The following is a 27896-nucleotide window of genomic DNA, read 5'->3' as shown; positions in this document are numbered from 1 at the left end:
CAGCCCGGTGAAGCCCTGCTCCTCCGCCTGATCTCTGAAAAGCCTGAGTGTTGCTTCAGCCCTTGGACTAGTGGGACAAACTAGTCTTGCGAGTCTCGGGAGGATAGCTGAGGGTCAAGACGATGTGGAGCAACACAGGTTCAATCCCCAGGGCTGTGCTTAGACACCTCTTGGTATTAAGTGTGTTATAAATCACCAATTATAATTATAGTCTCAACACCTGTGCGTATCCAGCCCTTCAGAGCTTTCGGGCTCTTCAGAGCTTTCAGAAGTGTCCCCCTGGTGTACCCTGTGGACTGACTAGCTCTCTCAGGATCGGGTTGAAAGCATGGTCCTTTGCTTTTTTTTGTGGCTTTTTGGGATGGCTGCGGGGGACACCCCCGCAAGCCCGGCTCACAATATAGTGAGCAATGGTGTGTGGGACACCCCTGCGGTCCCCAGCACCGAATGCGCAATTTGGTCAAACTTTAACTTTACGGGTCCCCCCCCAGCCCCCGAATTTATGAACGGCCGAAAATCGGCTAAATCACACATTCCAGCTTTTAATCTCAGTCAATTTGGACGTTTCCGGTCTCTCATAGGCTACCTCGCCAGAACCATCGCTCTTCAAATTTAAGTCTCTAACTTTGGTGGTTATCAACTTGTTCCACAAGTAGCAAGGCATGTGCCTCCTTGAAATTCAGCTTTCCACCATCAAGGGAACCTGGCTTGGAACAGCTACTGAGATTACGACTGGAAGGACTCCTGTTGTCGGCTTGTAAGTGGAGATAGTCGATGGAAGTCGCCTTCCTCCAACGCATCAGTGGATTCTCCATTTCTTCTCCGAAAAGGGTATCCTGCATTTCCAATTAACCAGAAGAATCCTCGGACCTGCAACTTCTGGGCACCTCTCACTGGAACAAACTGAGTAAGACCGGGTCCCTAGACGGTCCACAAAGTCATCTAGGACAATCTGAGTGAGTGGGGGGGAAGTAAACATCAGTGTGCCTATCCCCCACTGTCCTCTAAAAGAGAACACTGGGAAAAGGCCCTTTTGTCTCCTAATTCTATTCCACTCACCCTTGGTTGTCAAGCCTGGGTCGGGTATCCTGCCCCTGGGTTAGCCCTGGGTCTGGAAGAAAACTCTTACCTTTGGTAAAATTGTTGTAGAACTTTGAAACTATCACCAACACACGCCTATTGAATCCTTCCTACAGAGAAACCATTCTGGTGAGAAACATTGTGTGGCTCCTGTAACTTTTGGGTACACGGCCCCCTTCAACGTACGGTTTCGACATAAGTCGGGATATTGTCTTGTAATCTAGTTTCCATCACTCACTGATTAAGTTATTTGATGTATATTTCAACATATGGTGACAGTATATATTTGTATCAGAGTGTTGTGCGATAATACTACCTGTTCCATTCATTTTGTAGTGCGTTCATAAGGCATATAATAAATAACTAGTTTTATTCTGGACTGCTTAGATTGAATTATTGAGTGCCATACTGGGTGGACCCAGTGACGGCCCTGCCCCCACACTCACTCTCCTGAGACTAAGCCTTGACTGCTCATCCACATACTTTGATTGGGTTTTGGCTAACCTCTCAGAACTCCCACAACTAGGATGGCCTCCTAAAATCTATCCACCAGGCCAGATTCTACAAATCCATCTTAACCCCCACCAACATTTAAATTCTCCACTTAGCTAGAATCTGGCTAATCAAAGATGTGCAATGGGGCCAAAATAATAGGCTGTTTTATTGGGAAACAAAGAATATTGTGTGCAGGTCCACAACCTTATATTGCTCTTACCTGTCTAGCGAACGAGCACTAAATTCCTGGCTCTGGGATACAGGGGGTGGGTAAAGGTCCTTGGCAAGTGAGCAGGGAGAAGATGTTGGCATGTAAACAGCTGTCCAAAGTTGCAAGGCCCGCACATGGCACACTGGATGTAGAATCTATGGAGTGAAACAAGCAAAGTAAATTTAGTAAAAGCACTATGTACCTCAGCTCCAAGTTGTCATGCATATGATTGCCCAGGCAGTTAATGCAGATGGTTAGCACATTTATAATTAGATGCTGGAATAAAGATGGTAGTGACCAAACAGGCTCCACACCCACCATTCACACTCACTTTCACCTTAGTATTTTCTCTGCCTGGAAATATATTCCAATCATGACAAAATTGTGGATTGGTGGCTGTGTGGTACAACACTGAATGAACCGAAAGACAGATAATTTGTAGGATAACCTTCACTTACAGTAGTCTTCTGCCTCAGCCCCTTCAGACATAAGTATGGAAAGAGTTTCAGGCATTTACAATGGTTGAGGCAGCATGCCATTGGATTTATAATCTTGCCACATTGGTATAAACCTTGGACCTAGCTTCCAGTATTTATGCTTGCAGGAAACATTAAGTATCTCAGATGAAAGGGGCGTGGCTACAGGGCCATGGACTAGGTCGCAGATCCCATGGGCTCCCGCGATCCGGCAATGATCCTTGCATAAACTAGATACATAAGAAGCTACTGATCAGTTGCCTTGAAGTTACCGATGGCGGAATATGCAGTGCACGTGGGGAGCGAAGATCGCTGAGAATGTGTGCTTCCTGGAGATAGTATTATACATAGAAGGATGGGGGGCCAACGCATCCGAAAAACGAAGATGGCGCTGACAAACGAGTAGAAGGATGAACGGAACTGTGGCCAGGCTCCTTTGAGGGAGACTGCAGCTACGAGAGTTGGACGCGACGTACCATCTGCAAACGCACAACTGCAGCCCGCAACCTTGTAGCAGCCTGGGAGAATTGGCCGAACGAAGTAAACTGGGCTATATTGTATCGAGTGAGATAGACAAAGAAACATGGGGACACGTAGCCTGCGGAAGGAGAAGGAGGAGGAGGAGGAGTGCGAGGACGCGGGCAGGAGCTGCAAAGGAGAGCTAGAGCTCGATTGACCGAGGGATGAGCACATCGAAATAATACAGCCGAACAAAACCGTAACTCTACCGGACAGTCACTTGAATAGCAGCCATACGAAGCACGTACGGCGGAATCAAGATGGCGCCCGGCCACAGATAAGACAAAGGGTCGAGGGACACTCGGGAGAGCGCAGGTGTACCCCAACAGGTACGAACAGTACTAATTAATGAACGTAAGAGGCCACAACGAGCACGTAAACAGCTAACGTGAATAATCATACATGGGGCAGTTGCCAGGCGGAAAGAAGAAATGCATATAATTTGGTAATCTAAAGGCCCCGGGCGATCAGTGCGGGGAGGCGATACCCAGCCCAAGAGCACGAAGTGTGGAGGGGTTCCCGTGCAGAGACTGTGGCACGGGGCATACTAGGAAACAGCCGCAGTTGATTATATGCAAGCACAGGGACTGCAGCTCGCAACAGAGGGGCAGTTTAGAATTACGGACCAGACCAACCTACCAAGGACGCATAGTGCCACCTTCGGAGGAACACAGGGATGCACAGCCTGTAGCTCAAGAGGTGGTGAACAGGGGCACAAGCAAGAGCTGATAAGTGAAGCAGGGCTTGCATAGCAATGAGGCGCATGAGCGCGACAACACAGCCAACTAAGATCATACCGGCACTAAAGCAAAAAAGTAGCAGACGCACAGCGAACTTCGACGGCGCCCAGCTAGCGAAAGAACAAAGAACAGGGGATAGGACTGAGGAGTGACTGAGCACCCCCACTAAGGAACAAACGGAACAAGATCAGTGGGCACACAAGGTCATAGGAAATCTGAGAACAGGTGACGTAGGCACTCAATCCATGAGGGAGTTGTCCACTGGAGTAAAGAACAACATACAAGATTGTATTCCCTTGAGGGCCCCAGACAACTGCTGAGAGGGGGTTGATGTCCAGCCTGTGAACACAGAGTGCAGGGCAATAACCCCATAGACAGAGTCACAGGCGACTCTAAAGACGGGCGCCAACATAGGTAAGGCGGCCTGTTACACTACCAGCTTGTACTGCCACAAATGAACCACTTGCAGGGTACACAAAGCTGACCAGTGACACGAAATACCTCCCCCTCCTGAGCAAAAGGCAGAAGTAGGAGCCTACCCAGGATGCCTCACCAGGAGGGATGGCGGCCGATGGACAAGAACTGATGCTGCATTGGTACCACATGACCTTGCGAAGCAGGCAATCCAGGCCAGCGGATGACTAGAGTAATGGCGCTCAAAAGGGGCACCGCTAAAGGGAAACAGCCCACGATGGACATCTTTACCACAACATCGCAATCCCCGAACATGAAGCAAAACGATCATCTGATCCTAGATGCAATAACGGAGCTGAAATACTCATGGGGGATCAAGATGGATGCAGCCATAGCGAATGGAGCTCAAGATCGATGCGGTTGGTGTGGACGTCAACCTCTTACGACAGGATGTGAGAACGCAGGCAGAGCGCACAAGCTGCTTAGAAAACACAGTAAAAACCAACACAGATGTCAGCACTGCCAACGCCAAGGAGGTTCACATATTGCAACAACAGGTGCAAGACGCAACAACATCCGAGAGGTGGGGCTACCTGAAAGGGAAGAGGGCTCAGACCTGACGAATTATGTGGAGAACATGCCGATCCAAGAAATAGGTGCTGGCGTGCTCACCCAAGGCTTTACAGTCGAAAGGGCACATAGGGCCCTGACTAGGAAGCCCCAGCCAGGAGCTCCTCCCCGAGCAATTATTGCCAAAATATTGAACTACAGAGATAGGGTAAAGATCCTGGAATATTTTCGCAAGGGCGGAACGACAAATAGAGCATCAGCTACTGCCACCGCGTACCCATATTACACCATGCTGGTACAGAGGCAACGTTTCAACTATGCGGCTCTGAAAAGACGACAAAGCATCAGGCTTTAAATTCATGCTTTTGTATCCCGTGAAACTCAAAGTCCTACACAAGGGCAAGGCTTTCTTTTTCGAGACACCAGAGGAGGTGGCGAGCTGGTTGGATGCCCAAGGCTGCCCAGCGAATGCCGATGGCCCAGATCGGGGTGGACAGGATAAGTGAACCTACGTTTCACTACTGATGCTTAGACAGATGTTGATGTAGCGGTAAAACCTGGTGGGGGTACACTGGGCATGTAAGCAAGGTGTAGATATTGACCATTTTGCACACTCATGTGGACTTTTTGGACTAGAATATACACATGAGCATCGTCAGACATGGGTCAGGCGTGTGTGGCATACTGTAGCATTAAGTCGAGAGGTACAAGGGTAATGCGACTTCACCGCCAGTAGTTAGATTAGTTGAATCACCCGTAGGGTGATATCCCCCTGCTGTGTACAGAGTACTGGCAGAAGCCAAAGAAGGGCTAGATGCGGGGTAGCCTGAGATCCAGGAATGGAGCTGGGCATCAGTTGGGGTTGTGGAGGGTGGGAGTTTGAATTTGAAAGGGTGTTACAGTTTGGGCTGGGTCGGGGTCATGACGAGAGTTCGGAGGTTTGGTGTGGTAGCAGTAGTCAGGGAACGAGCTTACACCTGCATACCATTGTGCATGGAGAGGATGACAAGGGAGGAAAAGGGTGGGACGGGATATGGATAAAATGGGAGACCTGAAGATAGCTACCTGGAATGTCAGGGGGCTCAATAGTTATTTGAAGAGAAATAAGGTCATGATGTATTTGAAACGACAGAATTAATATCGCTCTATTACAGGAAACTCACCTAACGAAAGAGATCCAGGAAACAGTGGGAAGGAAATGGAGAGGCACCACCATAGGAGCGACATACTCAGCGTACGCCAGAGGAGTTATTACGTGGATATTTGTATTTATTTTATTTGTAAAGTGCATCCGGGCCAGTGGGCAACAGGGCGCATAAAGATGACAAACATATTTACATACAAGCAATTAAAGACAGTTATGTAGTTACAGATAAATAAGCAGAAAAATCACAAAAGATACAGTAGCCAAATCGCAAGAATTATTTATAGTGGTACAAATGTGCTGTTAGTGAATGTGATAGGCCATTATATGTGGGTCGCAGCCAAGTCCTGTTCAGCGAGCCAGTTTATGACTTTGTGCTTGAAGTAATAGAAGGAGGGCACAGCTCTTACTGCATTAGCGAGGGTGTTCCATAACTTGGCCACCAAGACTGGGAAGCTGGCCCCACCTGCTTTTTGCAGTTTAAATCTGGGTATGCGCAGCAAATGGGTTTGGGTAGATCTTAGTGGTCATGTGGAGGTGTGTGCCAAGAAGCGGTTTGAGAGGTATTCAGGTGCGCGGTTCGCTTGGCACTTGTGAGTCAAGGTGAGTGTTTTCAGTGCTATTCTTTGGTCAATAGGTAGCCAATGCTGGTTACTCTAGTATCAGATATGTGTGATTTCCTCGGGATGTTAAGGGCAGCTCTAAAGGCATTGTTTTGCGTTACTTGAAGTTTATTGACGTTTCTGTGGCTGGTTCCAAGATAAAGAGTGTTACAATAGTCAATCTTCGACATTATTAGGGTAGCACCACATGTCCCCTTTAAGCTGTTACAGCCCACCATACTTTTTCAGGATCGAGCGGTAGCTCGTCCGGCAGTGGATCTAACTACAGTTATCCACCGTATACACCACAATTTGGCCGTCAGCAATTTCCAGCACCTCCACAGTTTCCTTTTTTATGAAGAGCCAGCCCAGGAGGAGGATGGGGACCACTCATGTACCCCCCACCCTGGAATATGCCGGACCAAGGACCACGCAGACGCCCCCGACAACGGAGACGCCAACGGTAGATCACTCTGAGAATATGGTACCCGTTTTTAATCTGGCAGCAATCAACCTCACATCAAGCTAAAACTCGGTTTTATCCAAGGGTCTTTCCTTTGTACCGACTACCAACATTGATTGGTACAATACCGAAGTGGAATTGAGACGCTTTTTCAGAACACTTAGACTACGTGTCTTCTTTAAGGAACACGATGAGATAGAAGGAGACACGGATACAGGTCTCCAACCACCATCCACTTTTACGCCTACCAACAACCAGTCACCACAGGATCCGATTACTTTCGAGAGGTGTGTGCTAAAGGACATCAAGAGACTGAGCAATAGGCACTACCCCAGGCGGCAGAACCTAACCAAAAAAGAAAGGATCGCTTTGAAACAACTGGCCGACAATCGAGACATTGTAATCAAATCTGCGGATAAAGGAGGGGGCATTGTCGTGATGACCAATGAACAATACTCCTCAATGGTCATGGACCTCCTAAGAGACCAGACCAGTTATCGTCTGCTTAAAAAGGACCCCACCCCCAAGATCAAGAGGGAGATCGCCGAAATGGTCGCTTTTGTGGCTGACCGCGAATGGATCTCAACCAAAGAAGCATCTTTTTCTGACTACCTCCCAAAAGCGTACTCCATGTTTATACGCTCTCCCAAAAATTCATAAAGATGCACAGAAACCCCCAGGACGACTGATTGTATTGGGATGTGGATCAATATTGGAACCAATCTGTAGATTTATTGATTGGTTACTGAAACCCATTAGTATCAAAACCAAAGCATATCTACGTGATACAACCCATACTATCCAGATCTTCGAAGGCCTTCCATTTGAAACTACATCTCAATTTCTAGTGACTATGGATATCAAATCACTTTACACATCCATTCCTCAAGAAGCAGCCATAGATTGTGTCTTTGAACACCTCACACACAGCAACACCCAATCTCGAGTTCCATCAGAATTCATCATAGAACTCATCACCCTGGCCCTATCCAAAAATGTCTTTACCTTCAATAAACAGTTCTACCTGCAAACTTAAGGGACGGCGATGGGCGCTACTTTCGCCCCGAGCCTGGCCATCATATTCATGGCCACTTTCGAAGATAAACATGTATACAACCCAACAAACCCCTGGATAGCTCACATCCAGGAATGGCGAAGGTACATCGATGACGTCATTTTCCTGTGGTCCTGGGACTAAATAACCCTTTCAAACTTTTTTAACCTGGCTCAATACCCGTGATGAGAATATCCAATTCACAATGGAATATGACCGCCAAACCATCCATTTCCTGGACCTTCAAATATCATCAACGGAAGGAAAACTTGCTTGCAATTTATACAGGAAACAAACAGATCGAAATACTCTCCTACATTTCAAAAGTGATCATCCCAAACATGTCCAACTTAACCTCCCGTACGGCCAGTTTCTGCATGTCAGAAGAAACTGTACATCATTATCAGACTTCTATACCAACTCTGACCTTTTGGCCTACAGACTGAAACAGAGGGGATACCCTAAAAAACTTGTCTCTAATGGCCAAAAAAGAGCAAGATTTACCAATCGGGACACCCTCCTGGAATCAATCATCACAGGGAGAGGAGGCACCAAACAGAATCACGTGTGTTACCACACATGGGCCAATATCTCTCAAAATCAAAAAGATGATCCACAAATATTGGCCGATAGTAAGATTACAACTACCGGAAGAACAACTACCAAGATTTGCTTTTAAAAGGGCTCGAAACATAAAAGAGCACCTAGTACATTCCATGTACATACGGGAATCCATGGGCACTGATCTGTGGAATTTACGCAAGACAACTGGCCACTACCCCTGCGGGTCGTGCTCAGTATGTAAATTCACAAATAAAATCAAGACCTTACACATCAAAGGGAGGGAATGACCTCTTAAACATCTTACAAACTGCAAAAGCAGTCAGGTGGTCTATTGTATCCAATGCCCTTTTGGCTACCGATACATAGGCCAAACAATGCGCAAGGTGGGAACCCGGATCTCAGAACACCGATCCAGGATCCGGTGTAAACACCTGACGTCACCTATGGTAACGCATTACGTAGAGGCTCGCCATACACCCGATGACCTCGTATGGTGGGTTTTGGAAAAAGTGGACTTGGGACATAACGTTCAGACCAGGCTCCTCAACCTAGAGAGCAGATGGATCCACAGACTAAATACTTTTGACCATGGCCTCAATGAGTTGCACAACCACCAGCTTTAAATTAATGGTTGGGGCTTTCATGTGCCGATAAGATTTATGCACGGGCCCACCCTGGCACCTCCTGTGCTAATACCGCCTCCACCCCCAATGCAACCAACATTCAAAACAAACCCATTCATGAACTACCCCACTCACGGGGGTCACTGAGGAGCACGTGACCCTGCGCTCCTCACACACCCTGCTGACTTATCTGCTTACCCGATCCAAGTGCACGGTTTTGCAAAAGGCAAAACGGAGCACACATCTACACGCAAAGTACCTATGCTGCCTGTAGTCGCTCCGGCATTATGCCAACGCTGGCATTCGTCTCCCTGCCACCCTCCCCTCCTCACCTCCCCCTTCATTCATTGCCTGTTGGTGCTCTGATTCCCTTCGAGACACAGCCGTAACATGCTACGCCCCCTCGGCAAGCATCAGCATCTGTTGCCTAGCTGCCAGAACACTCTCCCGCCCCTGCACTGACTCAGCAGGGAGAACAGATCTGGCAGCTTTAGGTGACGCTGCAAATCGGCGCGGCTTTCAGCAACCTGCACACGGCGAGCGCCGAGAGCCGCCTCCGGCGCCCCACAGTGAGCGCTACTATTTCTTGCTCACTAGCCGGCTCTGTCTCTAAACGACCGGCCCCAAAACCTGCCTACAAGCGACAGTTGCCCTCACTTACGCGAGCCGCAGTGTGCCCTCACAGGTAAGAATTCTTTATTTTCAGGCAGTGATCAAACCTATGGATCCACTCCATTTAGACTGCAAACTCCCCACACCAATTGCAGGTGTCTCATCACGTTTCCCCCACCTCTCTGCCCCCTCTTCCCCCTCCCACCAGCTCCCGCTAACCCCCCCCCTTCTCTTTTGTCAAGTCCAGGAGGCACCCCAGATCCAGACACTTCCTGGTACCATCTCCAGACGATATGCACCTTGTGCTCGGGGATTCTTCGACTTTGTACATTTGGCGCACCCAGTTTTCGGTCCAGACAACAACTGCCACACAGGTGAGCACTGTACACGACAACCCTGCATTAGCTTCCACATATGCCGTGTCACTACTCATGCAGTGCCTCCCACCAGCACTGACACTTTTCACCCCATTTTGTGTATCTAGCTAGGCTGATGGGATTTCAACACAAGCGAGCGAGCCTTGAAAACAGCGACGCCCACACCCCAGAGCCATTTTTCATCCACCCCCAAAGACTACCTGGCCCGCCACACAGATGTGACCTAGGATGATCACAACCTTCCAAGCACCAAGGTAACCTAGCACCACTGTATGCAGACCTACACACACACGGGTTTGCCCCAACCACATGGCACTGGATCGGTGTGGGACCGAGGCCCTCAAGGCACTGGCTATTTTGGGAACATTTGGATAGAATATTTGCACTTCCTTTCTATCCCTTTCAACAGTGATTAAGGCAGTCACGGTAGAAAGCTTAATCCAATTGTTTTTTTACCTAAAACATGCCAGATAGTGGAGTTCTCTTTTCTTTAGCTTCCTTCTCCCCTATTCTCTAACGAAAAAAACTCACCTCTAACCTTGGACTATCTCTTGGGACATCCTCTAAAATAGGCATTGATTTCCAATCTCAAGGCATTCCCTAGCTTCCATTTCACCAGGGGCTCTCTTCTTTCTTCCCTGCAGAATTCGACCATTGCCCTGATGAAGGCGGAATACTTCAACTTTTCAAATACCTTTTGGTTTCAAACCGCTGAAACGCACCAAATGTGAGGGGAGTGTGGGTGTTTTAGATGCACCCGCACATAGATTGCTTTTCCTTTTCTCACCTTGTGAACTCATTCCCCCACAGCGTTGGCAAACTCAAGCCTCGGTGTACGAAGTCATGTCCGAGGAAGAATAAAATGCCATCAAGATTTTTTTGGCATTTTTCAACGTAGACCTTTGACGGGAGCAACAAAACGACACTCCCAACCCTAATGTGATCAAATTGTTGTTTAGCCTAATGATTTGCTCATAGCACCATGTTAGGACAGGAATGATTCTGTCTCACTCCTGCTGCTATCACTACTTTATGTCCCCCCCCCCCCTTTTTTCAATTTTCTTCTATGCATGCTTCCCCTCAGACCTCACACCACCGCCCAAAATTTGAAATCTACATGTCGTATGATTAAGGAATATGAATGTACAAAAGGTGTGTGTTTTTCTTCATTTGCTTTTCATTTGCCCATGCCTTTAATGATTACAAACAATTTTCTGTTTGATGTTTTATGTTGCCAATACAAAACAGCTTTGTACTTTTTTATACAGACTGTGTGTCTTTCTCTCTTTTTTCTTACGTCAGGTATCCCACCTGTTTAGTCAATAGGACTAGAGGTGACATTCATCGAAGCATTGATTGCAACAATGTTGGGTTGACTAAAGGGTAGGTCATGGATTAATACCCACCCACCTGTTTTCTCACAACATAAACCCATGGCACAGCAATACTCCCAATTCTATGATCTACATCCCACCATAGAGCCTGATGCGAGGATGGTACTGATAAAGGGCCCAGTGGAAAATAGAGTCGAGTATCATCAACACGTATACCCTGAACCAGGACACAGTAGGCTACTTCAACACCTTATATAGCAAGATCAGCCCATACATACGAGGGGCTGTTATATGGGGCGGGGGAAGACTTCAATTGCACGTTGGATCCCAAGGTGGATAGATCAGATAGGAAGATAGTGAAGCCCGCCTCAGCAGCCAGCCAAGGCCCTGCAAACCCTATTGGGGGATTTTCATCTAGTAGATATATGGAGGATGCACCACCCACAGGACAGGCAATATTCCTACTACGCGGCCCCACAGGACCTATACACACGGCTGGACTATATGTTTGCCACATCAGAGCTGACAGGAGAACTAGTGCTCTCGTAATACAAAGCAAGAGTCCTATCGGACCACTCGCCACTGATCGTGGAGTGGCAGTATTCGCCACCCAGATCATGGATCCCCACATGGGGACAGAGCGGAGGCCTTGAAAGATGCAATGTTTAGAGAGGACCTGAAAAACAGAGATAGTAGAATACTTTGAACACAATACCGGGAGTGTGGAGTCAGCTGGCACATTATGGGATGCATTTAAGGCGATAGTGAGGGGAGCTGCAATATCTAAATCCAAAGGGCTGCAGGGCGTGATCACTAGAGAGTTACATGAAGCAGAGAAGAAACTAGAGGAAATTATGCACAAGGGAGGGCCCTCCCCCGAGGAGACTGGGACTATTAGACGGTTGCAACAAGACTGGCAGAGATTGTGTAACTTGAACTACAATATGTAGAAAGACAGCATGCAGGAGGGGATAAGCCGGGCAGGCTGTTGGCCTGGTTATACAATTGTGAAATGCCCAGGCAAACAATTCGAGCAATATGGGGCAAAAATGGGCAAACACTCGATACTCAAAGGGAAGTGAACAATGGCTTTGTAGAGTTTTACCAGCAACTGTATGAAGATACTGGTGGGGAGACAGACGGATATAATAGACACATTGGAAGACATTGGCCTTCCCCAACTGGAGACATAAGAAAGGGAGAACCTAGAGGTCCCAATTACCTTAGAGGAATTGGAGGCAGTGATCAAGCTCTTACCTACCAGTAAGGCTCCAGAGGCGGACGGACTCCCCAGTGAGTTTTATCAAACATACAGGGCGGAACTGCTCCCCCCCACTGCTGGCGATGCTAAATAAAGCATTGGAAAAAAGGGTATTATCTGAATTTCTGAGGGAGGCGATTATCATCCCGCTCCTTAAGCCTAACAAGCCAAGCATGGATTGCGGGTCGTACAGACCGCTATCCATGCTTAACTAAGACCGCAAGATACTTACTGCAGTGTTGACAAACAGGTTGAGATCTGTCATTAATAGACTCATACATCCCGATCAGACTTGGTATGTCCCGCACATGATCATATCTGAAAACCACAGGAGGCTCCATCATATCATTGAACAAACAGAAAAGGACTCACAAGAGGTTGCAATAATATTATTAGACGCAGTGAAAGCCTTAGACTCTGTCAAGTGGCCTTGGTTGATAGCGGCCTTAAAAGGATATGGGATGGGGCCAGTGTATTTGAGGTGGGTGCATCTGCTATATAGCGCGCCACTGGCTCGAGTTAAGACGGGTGCGATCATCTCTGATCGGTGGCAACTTGGTAGGGGCACCAGACAGGGATGCCTGTGGTCACCGATGTTTATCCTAGCTCTAGAGCTCTAGAGCCCCAGGCGATATAATTGAGGCAACATTACGGAGAAGTGGGAATTCCTACGAAGGGAGGGCTACATCTGATATCAATGTATGCTGATATGCTGTTGTATCTAAGATACCCCGAGGAGAATCTAGACTACATATTGGAAGTGATGGATAGATACGCAGCATTTTCTTGAATAACAATGAATCCCAAGAAATCATGTATATTTCCCATGGGTAGATATACAGGGATAACACAAGAGGAGCTGCTGATACTCCGAATACAATGGGAGACTGACCTTTAGATACCTGGGGATTGATGTAGATCATACGACCAAGGTTGAATATAAACATAACACAGAGAAGTGACCAACATTGAACGCAGTATGGAGTTCTGGGCCAAGCTCCCCCTGGCCATGATGGGGAGAGTGCATTGTTAAAGATGGTGGTGTTGCCTTGGTTGTTGCACTTCTTCGGGAACATACCTTTCATGATACCCGAGTGATTCTTTGTCAAGCTCCAAAGCTTGTGCAGGGGATTTATATGGCACAACACTAGAAATAGGATAGCACTATGGAAACTGCAAAACACATATGAAGGAGGCCAGGGGGGGCATTCAATTTCCAAACGTTGAGATTCATTTTCTAGCTAGTCAATTACAATATGTGGCCAGGTGGTTATCAGATGACAACACCGGAGTCTAGATTACTGAAGGCGGAATGTGCCCTGTTCTTTTTGAAATAATAGATCTGGTTGCCAAAATCACGATGAAGGGGGTGCACGAGAATGTTATAATTGGGTGGGAGGATATGGAAGAGGGTTTGCCAGGCTATGGAGAACCCTGCCCTGTGTTCCCGACAGATACCGTTCGTAGCATTGACTGGGGTGGATGAGCAACTGCGGAAGATAATCCGTACACATTGGGAACCAAATGGCATTGCAACGTGAGGGGATATATGGCAGAAGGGGAAGGCGGTGGAATTCGACACGCTAGTAGAAAACACTGGTCTGTACCGGGGACAATATGTCACTTACACCAGGTTGGTCTGGATGGTAAAAGACACATGGGCAGATATAGTGCTGGAGGGTCAGCCCGACACAGGCATAGAAACAATCTATGAGGCCACGAGGTCTCCCGAATTTATGAACTGCTCATACCCAGGGCGGGTAAAGATGTGCTCCAGTGGAGACGGGACAGGGAAGAGGAAGCTGGGGAACCTATGGGTGACGGGCTGTGGGAGAGAGCGCAGAGGTATCACAAAAAAGTGACTAGGAATGCGAGATTGCAGCAAATCCAGTTGTATATTACCCATAGGGCATACATGACCCCTCAGAGGATTGCAGGATTCAAGAATGCCGGGATACAAACATGTCCTAAATGTGGAGAAGTAAATGCAGGAATGTAAGCACTTTGGCGTAAAGCGCTATATAAACTTAAGAAATACAAATACAATAAACATATTTTGGGCATGCCCTGAAATAGGGAGATTTTGGGGGGAGAGGGCCGCCGCTTGAATGAGAAAGGGATTCAACTGGAAGTGGAATCTTTGTGGGCATGCATGGTGGGGGGGGGGGGGGGGTTTCCCCAGCCACGCAAGATGAAACTTGCGAGTAAACGTAAGGACTTGGCCTACATACTGGCCAAACGCAGGATTGCATTGGGCTGGAAGGCTAACAGACTGAGGGTGGAAGTGTGGTGGTACGACCTGCAGAAATGGGTGGATGCGGAGCAGCGGTGTAGAGCGAAGCAGTTAACAGAGGGGAGGAATGACTTAGGAGAGACATTGATGGCCTGGAGGCATTTAGTGGCCACACTGTTTGAGTCGGCCCAGACCGGCTCTGGAGGAGATGACTACAGGCGCAGAAGTGAGTACTCCCTTAGAGGATAAAATAGAGAATGGTGAAGTGGAGTAAGCTCGGGAGGCAGGGGTTGGGGTTGGGGTTAACGGGGGCGATGGACATATTATACTATTGTTGCACCTATGACTGTTTGGTTTATTTTGGATGTTTGTATTGTTAAAATCAATAAAAACAATTTTTCTTTTTAAAAGTATCTCCGATGAACCTTGGCCATGTGAGCATGTTGGGAAAAACATTTCTGGGGTGCCAATCTACAATATTTCAAATATAAAATGGCCAGAGGAAACTAGTAACCACCAGAACAAATATCAGCAAGCGTAAGTGAGTTTGTCCATTCTGGTTACAAGCCAATTTTTACTTTATCAGCCACAAGATTTTTATTGTGAAATCATTTTCATAAGTCCAAAAAAGTTGTTTCACCTTGCGTTGAGCAAATAGACCACTAGAGTGTCCATTGCCTGTTGGGTTCCCTTTAGCTCAAATGAGTCATTGGGTTCAAAGTATGCTGCCTCTATTAGGTATTCACAGTCACTTGTTCAAACACATGGTGGCAGGAATTAACTTTTGAGGGAAGATTCCACTGATAGGATCTGAAAGTCTGGCATCTAACAAATACTATTTCCCTGCAGCTTACCATTCCTTTGTAAGACTCCCAGCCTAATATGTAACCAATTTGAAAAGTGTGATGGGGACAAGGACAGATTTGCTACTGAAACGTGTTAAACTACCAATCTTCCAAACAATGCTAACCATGCCCATCAGAATTAAAGAATGTATTAATCATCCTAGTAAATAAAGTTGCTCACTATAGTGACTACCTTACTCCTAGTCCATAGTCCCCTTTCCTCCATCTACATACCTTTGGGACATTCTGTTCTGTGAGACGGGACTGGGTTAACTTTTTGTAAATTAAGCATCAAATTGAAAAATGTGTCCTTTTTACGCGGGGTACTGTACGCAGCCGTAACCCCGCCCTCCTTAGCTCCGCATCGCCCATCAGTCCTTTTCTATCACCAGGTCTGAGACCATTTAAGCAATACTAGAGGATAATTATTAGAGGGGACAGCGGACGGGCGTATGGAGGAAAGGGGACTATGGACTAGGAGTAAGGTAGTCACTACGGTGAGTAACTGTTATACTCCTACGTCCCGTCCCATTTCCTACATACTTTTGGGAGATTACCAAGCACTTCTCACAGGAAAACAGGCGGATGGAACTCCTTTATTGAAAGAGGTTTTTAAGAACTGCCTGCCCGAATCGAGCATCGGCTCTCGAGCTCAGGTCTAAGCAGTAATGCTTACAAAAAGCTGATGGGGAAGCCCACACAGCTGCTCCGGCAATGGTTTCCCAGGGAACATATTTCTGGAAGGCAACGGCAGCTGTCTTGCCCTGCACAAGATGGGCATGAATTCCTTTTCGAGGCTGAAGGCCCTGAATGGTATACGCCTCTGAAATACAGGAAGCAATCCATCGAGAGATAGTTGCTTTCGTGGCAGTCTTTCCTTTCAGATCTCCGAAGGTCACAAAAAGCTGGGAAGAGCTCCTAAGTTTAGATGTTCTGTCCAAATAAAACTTTAGAGCTCGCCTGACATCCAAATTATGCAATACCCTCTCGACATCTGAGGCCGGGTCTGGAAAGAACACGGGTAAGGAAATAGACTGGTTCAGATGAAAATCGGATATCACCTTTGGAAGGAAAGAAGGATTAGTCCGCAGGACAGCCTTATCCTTATGAAAGGTGAGGAATGGATGCTCTACAGACAAGGCCTGAAGCTCGCGTACACGTCTTGCCGAAGTCACCGCAATTAGAAAAGTCACTTTCCACAAAAGGAACTTCAAGTCCACCGTAGCCATGTGCTCAAAAGGTTTATGGCATAAGGCAGTGAGGACCACATTCAATTCCCACTTTGGATGCTGGTTGCACACAGGTCGATAAAGATGCAATAGACCTGCATTTTGGTTTTTAATGACAGGGTTTGTCAATGAAAGAGAGCAAGAGTCTGTGGACAGGTAAGCGGCGATAGCCGACAAATAAGTCCTACAAGACATGTATGCCTGAAGTTGCCAGATGAGAAACGAATGACAGGACCGTGTCAATGGTAGCTTCTCTGGGGTCCAGCTGCTTTGCTAAACACCAGTGACGGAAACAGAGCCATTTGCTCCTATACTGTGACCTCGAAGGTTTTCTAGCTGCCTGGATAATATGCATATTATCCGCGGACAAGTTGAAACTTTTTAAGGATTTGAACTCAGGCACCAGGCCGCCAAGCTGAATCATTGTGGGGAGGGGTCCCACATCTGCTAATCGCTCTGGTGAAGCAGGTTGGGAATCAGCAGAAGCCTGATCGTGAGCAGACTGACAGATGCTGAAGCTCAAAAAAACAGAATCTGGCTGGCCACCACGGCGCTATGAACAGCAGAGTGCAATTTGTTGTGTTACTGAGCTTGCATAGTGCCCGGTGAATCAGAGGAAGAGGCGGGAAGGCGTAGGCCCTCATGTTGTGCCACGGAATCTCGAGAGCATCCCCCAGGGAAGAAGCTCCGAACCCGGTGCTGGAAGCATAAAGAGGAAGTTTCCTGTTTGATAATGTTGCAAAGAGGTCCACTTCTGGAGTGCCCCAATGGCGAAAAAGGTAGGAGAGGATCTCCGTGTTCAGCTCCCACTCGTAGCTGACCACCGCTCGTCAGCTGAGAGAGTCTGCAGTCACATTCAGCTGGCCCATAATGTGCACTGCCAGCAGCCAAACACTGTGCTGAATGGCCCATTCACAAATCTGGTACACCCCTGCTTGTTCATGTAAAACTTGGATACCGCATTGTCTGTGCTGATGCGGACCACTTTGTTCACAATCACTGGCTTGAAAGCTTTGAGCGCCAGGAAAATCGCCAGAAGCTCCAGATAATGTATGTGAAATTGTCCGTCCTGTGGCGACCACAGGTCAAAAACCTGAAGATGATCCATCGTCACGCCCCACCCGATAAGGGAGGAGTCCGTCGTAATGGTCGTTTGAGGGGAGGGCTCCTGAAAAGGAGCATCCACTGACAGATTGCTGGAAGATGACCACCATAGGAGATCTGTCATCATGTAGGGTGGAAACTGAATCATTTTGGTGGCCGGGTTCACTGCCTGAAGCCAGGAGCTCCGAAGAGCCATCTGCGTGAGTCGCATCTTGAGACGGGCAAGGGGAAGAGCAAGCACGCACCAGGCTATGGGGTCTAGAAGCCTCTGGAACCACCAGGTGCTCTCCGACTGAATGAAAACTTGACACATGGTCAACAGATCTGCCATCCTGATCACAGTCAGGTACACTCTGCAGTCGATCGTGTTCCAACGGAAACCCAGGAATATCAGGTCCTGAGAGATCATCATGGAGGATTTCCACCAGTTCACCGACAGCCCAAGACTGAACAGGAGCTGAAGTAGAGATTGAAGATTGCTCGAGGCTTTTACTAGACAAGGACTGCGCAGAAGCCAGTCGTCCAAATACGGATACACATGAATAACCTTGTAGCTGTAGAAAAGCCATGATGACTGACATTTTCGTGAAGACACGCAGTGCTGAGCTGAGACCAAATGGCAGCACTCGGAATTGGAAGTGCTCCTCTCCCAGGGAGAACCGCAGATATTTCCCATGCGGGCTCCAGATCAGGATATGCATATGCATGTCCTGAAGGTCCACAACGCTGAGCCAGTCACCCTTCTGAAGAGAGGACTTTATTTGGCAGGGCGTGATCATCTTGAATTTCTCTTGGGGGAAGATAAAGGTTGAACTAGGAAAGGTCTAGAATGGTGCGCAGGCCAGCCTAGTTGGGTTTGGGCACCGTAAACAGACTAGAGTAGAAGCCCTTCCCTCATTCCACTACGGGAACGGGTTCCACCACCTTGAGGTCTAGAAGCTTCTGGACCTCGGCTCTGAAGGAGGGTGTCCCCGATGCTGAAAGGGATGATTGAAGGGTGAGGTAGGTCCAAGCAGTAGCCCGCCCGAGTGATGGACAAAACCCACCAGTCTTCGGTGATGGTTTGGCGCGCCTCCAGATGAGATGAGATTCATCCTCCCACCAGAGTCTCGTGCGAGCTCCAAAAAATATAATTTTGCAGACTTTTTCGGCAGAGAGATTACCTTTCCCTGAAGAGGAGGCTGAAGACCGAGAGAAAAACCGACCTCATTACTGTCTCCGACAGGAGTAACCTCTCGACGGATCAGTCCTACGAGACCCGAGGTCCTGGAAACCTCTGAAGCCCGATGAGGACCGAGACTGGGATCCAGATCTCTGAGCGGTGGCTTCACTAGTACCGACAGAGACTTGGCAGTTTGCGTGCTCGCCTTAGTCTTTGTAAGCTTGTCATTCGTTGAAGAATGAAACAACTCTTTGCCATTAAAAGGCAGGTTCAGAACTTTATCTTGGACCTCCTTCGAAAACTTTGTTGCATGAAGCCAAGCTTGACGAGGTGTCCACCCTCAACATGAGGCCTCGAGCTGAGGTGTCGACATGGTGCACAGCAGCCTCCAGCATATCCTGCGCCAATACCCTGGTGTCTGACAAACCGCCCTTAAAGTCTTCCAGCCTGTCCCCAGGAATGAACTCCTGGAAGTCCTCCAAGTCCCTCCACAGTTTCATATTCGTCGCCGCCGCCAAAATGACCTCCGCGTTAGCCTGATGCAGTTGCAGCGCTGAGTTGGCAAAAACTTTCTTGGCCAAGGAGTCGAGTAACTTGTCTTCCTTGGCCAGAACTTGAGCTGCGGCAGCAGAGGTCGCAGAGGCTGGCTTGGATTGCAGAGTGGCAGCGGCAACAACCATCGAGGAAGGAAGCGGACATGAAGCCTGTAACGGGCATTAATTCTCTTATTTATATGTAGCCCAGTGTGGGGTTTATCCCAGACTTGGCAGGCCTCGGCCAGAACGTCCTTCTGAAAGAACAGGCCGGGGCGCTCCTGTGGAAACAAGGCGAGTGCCCCCGAAAGCACCCCTTCCTGCAGAGCGGGTGCCTCGGGTACTGGTATGTCAAGGAGTGACATTTCCAGAACCTGGTCGTGGAATGCTCTGACAGAGCAGGGTGGCCTCCCTGAGGGTCGTCTAGAACGTCAGGATCCGCCGGTTGCGATGCGACGGGCGTCAAATTGACATCTAGCTCTGCTGGAGTCTTGTCAACCAGAGACAACGGAGGCAAAGGCGGAAGAGGTGGAGGCGGGCCGGGATATAGAGGTGGTACCGCTGCCTGAGCGACAGGTGCCGTGACGAACTTTCGGGGCAGGATGCGGCACCAGAGGGTAGATCTATCTAAAAAGGCCTTTAAAGTACTCCCTCATGGGATCAGTGTTCATAAGGGTCTGAAACTTCCCAAAAAAGACATCCCCTGCCGAAACTTTAGGAACTGGGATGGGTAGTGGCTGCTCATGAGGGGCATACCCCCACGAACGTAGTGAGGAAGGCTGCCAAGAGGGCCCGCCACCAACAGGGTCTACCAATGGAGCAGAAGCAGGAGGAAGCAAGACCGTATGCGGTAGTGGCATCCGAGCGCGCCAGTCAAAGGAAGGGCGGAACGGATTCACACTATCCTGTGGACCAGGTTGTCCACCAAAAAGAAGGCTCCCAGCATCTGCCGTCGATAGGGTGGGTGTGAGGGAAGGACCGCCGTTTTGTGAGCATCTGAGGAGAACTGTCACATGTGTGGATGAGACAGGTGACTCCCTGGACTGGTCAGGGGACTTGATCGAAACTTTAGCCTTGACAGAAGGATCCTTAGCAGAGCCGGTACTATGGGGCCTGCGACATTTACTGGACCCTGTGAGTTAGCCTCCAAGAGAGGAACCTCGGCCAAGCCGGTTGTTAGGCAGAAACCTGTGCAGTTCCCTTCGGGACCACTGCAAAAAGTTTAAGACTGCAGGTGTTAGTAGTAAACCCAATTGGTAGCAGTCTGTACCACCCAGATTTACCTGATAGCTGTGGCTGAGCAGTCAGACTTCTCTCAAGAAGAGTTAGGCAGTATATAGAGTATACACAATAGGGCTAAAAATACAGTACCACGAGCAAACACTGACTAGAGCTTGGGTATAAAAGTATATAATTTATTTAAAAACACACTTGTAAAAATACACTGGCACTAATATGTCAAGCAAGTTCAAACACAGTCACTAGACATATATACACCTCCCTAATTAATTATTTGACAAGTCTAGGTTAATAAACCACTTATTTAGCAAAACAGAGGTGAGCGCGTAACCATAGATGGCACTCCAATAATTATTTAAAAAGGGAGAGAAAAGGCAAAATAGGAAAATCAGACAGTACCAACACTTAAGAACCCACAGCAAGTCAAGAAAGGCAGGGTCTACTGTAGAGCAAAAAGTTCATTGGCCAGGCCCACTCTTTGAGAGAGCAAGGCGGAATGTGCCCAAGATCACACAGTGGAAATGCACTCAAAGTCTTTGCAGAAAAAGTCAAAAGAGGTTGGATCAAGTTAGAAAGGTAATGTTAACAGGTCCGAGGTCACCCCAGGATAGAGTCAAGGATTTACGGGACACCTTGGACAGTCTGTTGCAAGGGAGACCAGGCGGGACACAGTACCTGAAATGGTGAGAAAGCTCCAGCGGGGGCAGTTGTTCCTGGCAGCGGGTGCAAGTCGGTGCTTCGTCCAGGGGAAGAGAAGATCTCGACGTGGAGGAAAGCTGGAGGTCGTCCACTGCCAGGGAAGAAACCAGCCGCGGAGTTTCCTGGTTAAAAGGTACTACGCTTTTATTTGCGGTAGTGGTGAAGCGTGGCTATCCGGCCGCCGGGGTGCTTGGCATGGGCGATTCGACCACGAGAGGATCCAGGAAGGCGAAAAAGGCGAACTGATTGGTCCCACCAGCTCAAAGGGAAGAAGACTCTCCTGGAAGAAGATCTTCTCTGTCGTCGGGAAAGTGGTGAGTTTCTTACTGCAGGGCTCCACCGGTGGTGTCGTCGTTGTAGATAGCTCGGCTTCGCCCCTCTTCGGATTCTTTAGGTCCTGTGGCGACTTCTGAAGTTCTAGTCCCCAAAGCCCTGCTTTTATGCAGAAAACCCCCATTCATCAGCTTACCTGTCAATCTATTATCCTTAGTGGTGAGCCGGGTGGCTCACCACTGGGCCAATCACACAAGAGTGTGACTTGAGTTGCCAAGGCAACTCCGTCCAGGGTGCCTATTCCCCCCCTCCCACACATCCTGTAGACCCAGACAGAGTGGCACCACCTTGGAGGCTTCTGTGCAGAAGCCCGCCAAAAGTGGAACAAAGGGCTCGACTTGGGTTAGGGTTTCAGAGGCGAACACAAACGCCATTTTAAAACCGAGTCCTGGCAAAAAGACCCAACTGAGGAATAAATATTAAATAAATAACCCAGCGGTATCTTTAACATTGCACCAAAAAGTGGTGCGTTTAAAATGAATGGGAAAATCCCATAGGAAATATTCCGGTAGAATATTTCGGGCGGTATCCACTGCCACCAGCCAGAAACTCGACAAGGGGGGACTGGACAGTGCCCCCTTGGAAAACAGACCCAGGGGCAATCGAATTACCCCTACCAGTACTTCCACAATATGATGGTTTGTACTGGTTCTGTTCACAATTTAAGACTAGTAAAGTCATATTGGGGACTGGACAGTGCCCCCTTGGAAAACAGACCCAGGGGCAATCGAATTACCCCTACCAGTACTTCCACAATATGATGGTTTGTACTGGTTCTGTTCACAATTTAAGACTAGTAAAGTCAATGGTGACTTTACATGCCCTGGGAGACAGTAGTCAGTCCCAGGGTATGGAGTCTATGTTTGGGGGTCACTATGACACCCCTGTGTTACTGCACTGAGTGTGCTGTGTAACACATACCAAAAACACATGAAGCCCTATGGAGTAAAAGACCCCATAGCCCATAAAACACATTACAAAGTCAAAGGACATTCTCAAATCATGCCTAAGAGTGGGAGAAAAAGAGTATCACTCTTAACAGGAGAAAAAAATAAACCCCAAAAATCCAGCAAAGCTGCCAGGGGACTCACTAGGTTTTGGAAATTAACCTTTACAGAGAATTCTCCCCAACACCGGTAACAGAGGAGAAACGGTCAGCAACCTCTCCCTGTGCCCCCTAAACAGAGCCAGTAACACCGCGAGCGCGAGCGCAGGGAAGTCGAGGAATCCACCTCACAGACAGGACCTTAACAGGTCTCTCAGTTCTGTTGGTACACACCTTAGCCTCGATCAGAGGAACCTCGGAACAGAGTCTGGTCTTTATAGCTCCCCGGAGAAGGGCCTCAAAACGTGGTTCAGTACAGAAAGCCTCAACGGAGGCCTCAGGGCGCACCCCAATGTGTGTGTGTGAAGCTCCAAACAAGGAGACCTCGGAGCGAACTACGGTACCCAACGCGTCAGCACGACTAGGCTGGCTATTAGCACCTGATTGGTGAATCTCGGATCGTGATCCGGTATCGGCAGGCCCCTCGCAGGAACCCTCAGAGAAAACCCTAGTACGCCCATTAGGCCTGCGAGGCACCTCAGGAGAAACCCTGGTAGCAGAGCTTTTGAAGCCCCTCCCGGACCTGGAGGACCCTGGGAAGGAGTCCCCCGGCCAGGCTGCCCTGAAAAGTAAGGAACTTACCGGCGTCTTTTCTTTCCATAGATGAAGAGTTGAAAATGCGATTGAGGAACTCTGGAAGATCTCCTCCCACCGACGAAGACGACGCTGAAGTGCCCGGACCAAAAGGGAATCGCAGTAGAAACACGTGTCCCAACGGTGATCCGGTCCCACACACTCCAAACAGAGCGAATGGGGATCTGCCCTAGCAAAGCGACGTTCGCAAGAGGAACAAGCGACAAACCCCAATCAATCAGGCATAGACAAAGGACCACGCGACCGCAGAACCGGAGCAGGAGCAGAGAGAAGGAAAACAGCAAAAGAGAAAGGTCTTGCCGGTGATGCAAGTGCGTCCAGCCCCGACCGCGTGGAGTAAAGGACTGAAGGGCGATGCGCAGGCCGGAGCTAAGAAGGGCGGGGTTACGACCGCATGCGGTATCCCGTGTAAAAAGAAGGACACACTTTTTAATTTGATGCTTTTTTACAAAAGTGCAGCGCCAAACAATAAGGCGCAATTGAAAGTAAGCTTTCCCTAGGCGGTGGACACGAGCAGGTTGCTGCGGGGAATGTGAATCTGCAGTCTGTTACAGTGTATTTAGTGGACTTCATCTGCAGTGATCGGGGAGAGTCAGGCCTTGCGCCATGCAGGGTTGGCGACACAGCAGGTTCGCAGCTAGGGCATCTCCAGATGGAGAACCGGCTGAGGAGGAGAGGAAGAGCTGCGGCTAGTGGCTGCTGTACTTTGAGGACTGGCCGCAGCGAGCAAGAGTCCTCTCCACGAACGGCGTGAGGAAGGTGACGTGTCGAGCTGGTGATCCAGCCGCCTGTGGTGGTGTAGAGGTGCCAGGAAGAGAGGCACTCCTGAGTGCAATGTGGATGGGCAAGAAGCTGACCCTTATCCAGGGTAAGAGAGGGAGTAGTGGCTGCATCAGAACATTGCACTCCTCAAGTCTGGCAGTCAGCGGGGCACACAGTTCTGGGTGGGCAGGAGGCTGACCCTTCTCCAGTGTAAGACAGTAGAACCAGCGTGGGATGGCCCCACCCCCCTTTCAGTCAACACATAGGGGAAGGGGCCCAGGGGGAGCAGTGGGATCCATACGCCTTACGAGGGGTCAACAGGCACCTGTAAGTGCACTGGCCTAGAATAAAACTGCCTGTAGCACAGACAGTGGAGCAGCAGTGAACAACAAGAGAAGAGAAACAGATAAGGCAGCCGTAGTGGCTGCAGGAGTAGTTGGCTATACTACCCAGAGAAATTGAGGGTTTGGGCACTGCAAAGGCATCAAAACGGTGGAGTAAGGGCCTGTGACAGGCCAGTTGAGGTGCTATGGTCATTGCCGCCCCTAGGCAAGCTCACACAGAGTGGAGCTCCCATATCTCAAAAGCTGGGCACCTGGGGACTTACTGGGTTACACAGCAAGTGGAGAGTGACCGTCAGGCGCTGGAAAGGGGACTCATCCTTAGATAAAGGGGACCCCAAGACATTGGCATAGGAGAAAGGAGGAGGAGGAGGCAGTAGCTCAGACACGCTACAGGAGAGGCAGTGATAAGGCTCCCTCCTCCGACAAGGTGCTTCTTCCCGATGTCAAAGAATAAAAATAAAGAGATGCAGCCTGCCCACAGGTCCTTCAAAAATGCTCAGGATGGCAATTTACATAGACTTTGGAGGAAAGACCGGGAGGTAGGCACAGTTTGCGAACAAGGGTCACCGAGAGATGGCAAGCCCCAGGGACTGTCAGAGCAGGCTGTCACCCAGGAGGTCATCAGGCAGTGCTTGCAAGAATTCAGTGAAAAAAATCATGGAGACAATTCAGTCACAGCTGAGTATAATACAAGCAGAGCTATCCCAGTCGCTGCAGGAGATGAAAAGAGATGCAGCAAACTCGGAAGAGCGGTCCGATGAGGCAGAAAATGCCATACAGGAAAGGGTGGAAGAAACGAGGTCACGCAGAACTTAGAAATCCAGAGCGAAGATCCGGAGAACTGCTCGAGAAGATCAAATATACAAATAAAAGGACTATCAGAGGGGTTGGCTGATAAGGATCTGTGGGAGACGGCACAGCAAGTATTTGCAGACCCACTAGAAATGGCTAACTGGTGGTGGATACAGCTACACTGTATCCACCAAGTGGGACCCAAGAGGGAGGAACCGGGCGCCAGACGACAGGACGTAGTGATGGCGCTGCAGCTGTATGGTTAGGAGTGGATACTAGCTGCCGCCAGGATGGCAGGCCCGATAAAGATCAATGGGTCTGAGATTCAGCTCTATCAAGAGTTGGCACAGTCCACACTTTTGACACGAAGAAAGATGGGACAGTTGGTTAGGGCCTTGGTGCGTGTGCAGGTGAAATATAAATTGACCGCAACATCGTGTCACCACAAATGCGAGGATGGCTTGAGGATTCTGAAAATGGAGGATGAGGCAGGCCAACACCAGGAGCAGAGACCCGCGAGGGAGCCCGTCGAGAGGAATTTATGGCCCTTTGCTGGGACCGTCCTCCATTCCCATAATAGGGCACAGCGTGGCCCAGTAAGACTGGCTGAAAAAAGTGAACATCCCGGAGGGGGGACCCACAAATCACAAATGTCGCTTCCTGTGACAGGTGGTGGGGTGAGGGGGTCATTATGTCTAATGAGGGTACCAGGCTGGGGTGGAAAGGGGGAGAGGCGCTGGGAGGGAAGTGGCGGAGGTACTTTACATCTTGCAATTATCCTTATGGGTTGTAGAGGGCCCACATAGTTTATCTCTGGGTTGTTACAGAGTTGCAATTCACATGGTTTTGTTGCTTGTAGGTGGGAGGGGGTTAGGATGGTTAAGCCTGACCCGAGGTTGTTGGGGGAGGAGGCAGGAAGGAGTGAGGACAGGAGGAAAGGGAGAATGGGGGGGTGAGGAGGTTAAGGAGGGAGGGAGTGGACATCTGGCTCAAGTGGAGGGTTCAAACCAGGATGGGTACAGGTAATGGGAAGACATTTAGACTAACTACAATTAATCTCAGGGGGCTAAACTCCTTGGTTAAATGGAGAAAAGTGGAGCAATGTTTGGGAAAGGGGAAAGCCAGATGTGGTGGCACTGCAGGAGACGCACGTCCAAGGAAGGGATAAACATAAGCTGAAATTGATAGTTCAGTCCAAGGCTCAGGGCAAGACGGGCGAAATCCTGATAGCTATCCGGGAGTTGCCTGGTTTTAACATCCTTGCCACTGAGGGGGATGACGAAGGCAGGTACATCTCCAGCAATAGTCCGGTTGGAGGCTTATACCTTGGCATCGATATGTGTGCCCAACACAGGGCAGGATGGATTTTTGCTATCACCATTGGCCAAACTTGAGAGGTCTGCAACAGGGTATCTAATTCTGGTGGGGGATATTAAATCAGGCATGGAACTCGCAAACTAACAGGAGTGCGAGGATCTATCATAATGAAAGGGACCCTTCTGTGAAGTTGATGGAGCATATGACCCAATTGGCCTTAGTTGACTGCTGGTGGGAGAAACATGGGGGGCTGAAGGAATACACATTTTACTCCAATTTACTTAAGTCCTTATCAAGGATCGATTATGCCTGGCTGTCTAGCACTTTACTGGGGCAGGTGAAAGAGGTGGCTCTGGGGGCGATAACATTAGTGGACCATGCACCCATTACTCTTTTCATACACCAGGAGAAGACTGGGACTGGGCTTTGGAAGTGGACATTCCCGGACCATCTACTCAAAGATAGGGTGTTTTGTGAGGATCTACAGGGAAAAACTGGGGGATTTTTAAATTAGCAAGAGTGGACGCACAGGAACATAGCGTTTGGGAAGCGTTTAAGGTCACCCTTAGAGGGTGTGGGAGGACAAATTACCAAAAAAGTACAGACACAAACAACTAAAGCAGTTACAGTCTGAAGTAATGTCAAGATGGAAAAGGACACAGGAAACATGCTTAGGACAGAATACAGACAGATTAAGGGCCAATTGGAGGTTTATCAAACTAGGATGGCTGAGAGATCCCTGCCATATTTACAGCAAGGGTATTGTGTCAAGACGGCATGTGAGAAAGAAGGAGGCATCAAGGATGATCCTCAAAATTAAAACCCGGGTTGGAGGACTGGGGGGCTCCTCAAGTGACATAACTGCCTTTACGGAATTCTATTCTGCCTTTTATTTGTCAGTCTCCCCCGATGAAAAGGCTCACAGCTTTATCTCTCACAACGCCCCTTACCGAAGATTACACCAGGGGAAAGGGAGGAACTGGAAGAGGATATTTCCACCTGAAGAAGTGAGGGCAGCAATTTTATCCTTACCGTTTAATAAGGCCCTAGGGCCGGACTGTTATCC

General features: G+C 48.8%; 1 protein-coding gene across 2 annotated transcripts in view; it reads right to left on the bottom strand.

Moving 5' to 3' along the window:
* The window catches only part of MTMR4 (myotubularin related protein 4), a 1314188-nt gene that overhangs the window by 339636 nt on the left and 946656 nt on the right, over nt 1-27896 (bottom strand). For both annotated transcript variants that reach the window (XM_069614837.1, XM_069614836.1), the window contains one exon: nt 1796-1941. In XM_069614837.1, the coding sequence (XP_069470938.1) occupies nt 1796-1941 (146 nt within the window). The remainder of the gene's footprint in view (nt 1-1795; nt 1942-27896) is intronic.

Source organism: Ambystoma mexicanum, chromosome 9, assembly GCF_040938575.1.
Source record: "Ambystoma mexicanum isolate Mex_15411 chromosome 9, UKY_AmexF1_1, whole genome shotgun sequence".
Taxonomy (NCBI): domain Eukaryota; kingdom Metazoa; phylum Chordata; class Amphibia; order Caudata; family Ambystomatidae; genus Ambystoma; species Ambystoma mexicanum.
The sequence above is the reverse complement of the archived record's forward strand: the minus strand, read 5'-3'. Positions and strand labels throughout refer to the sequence as shown.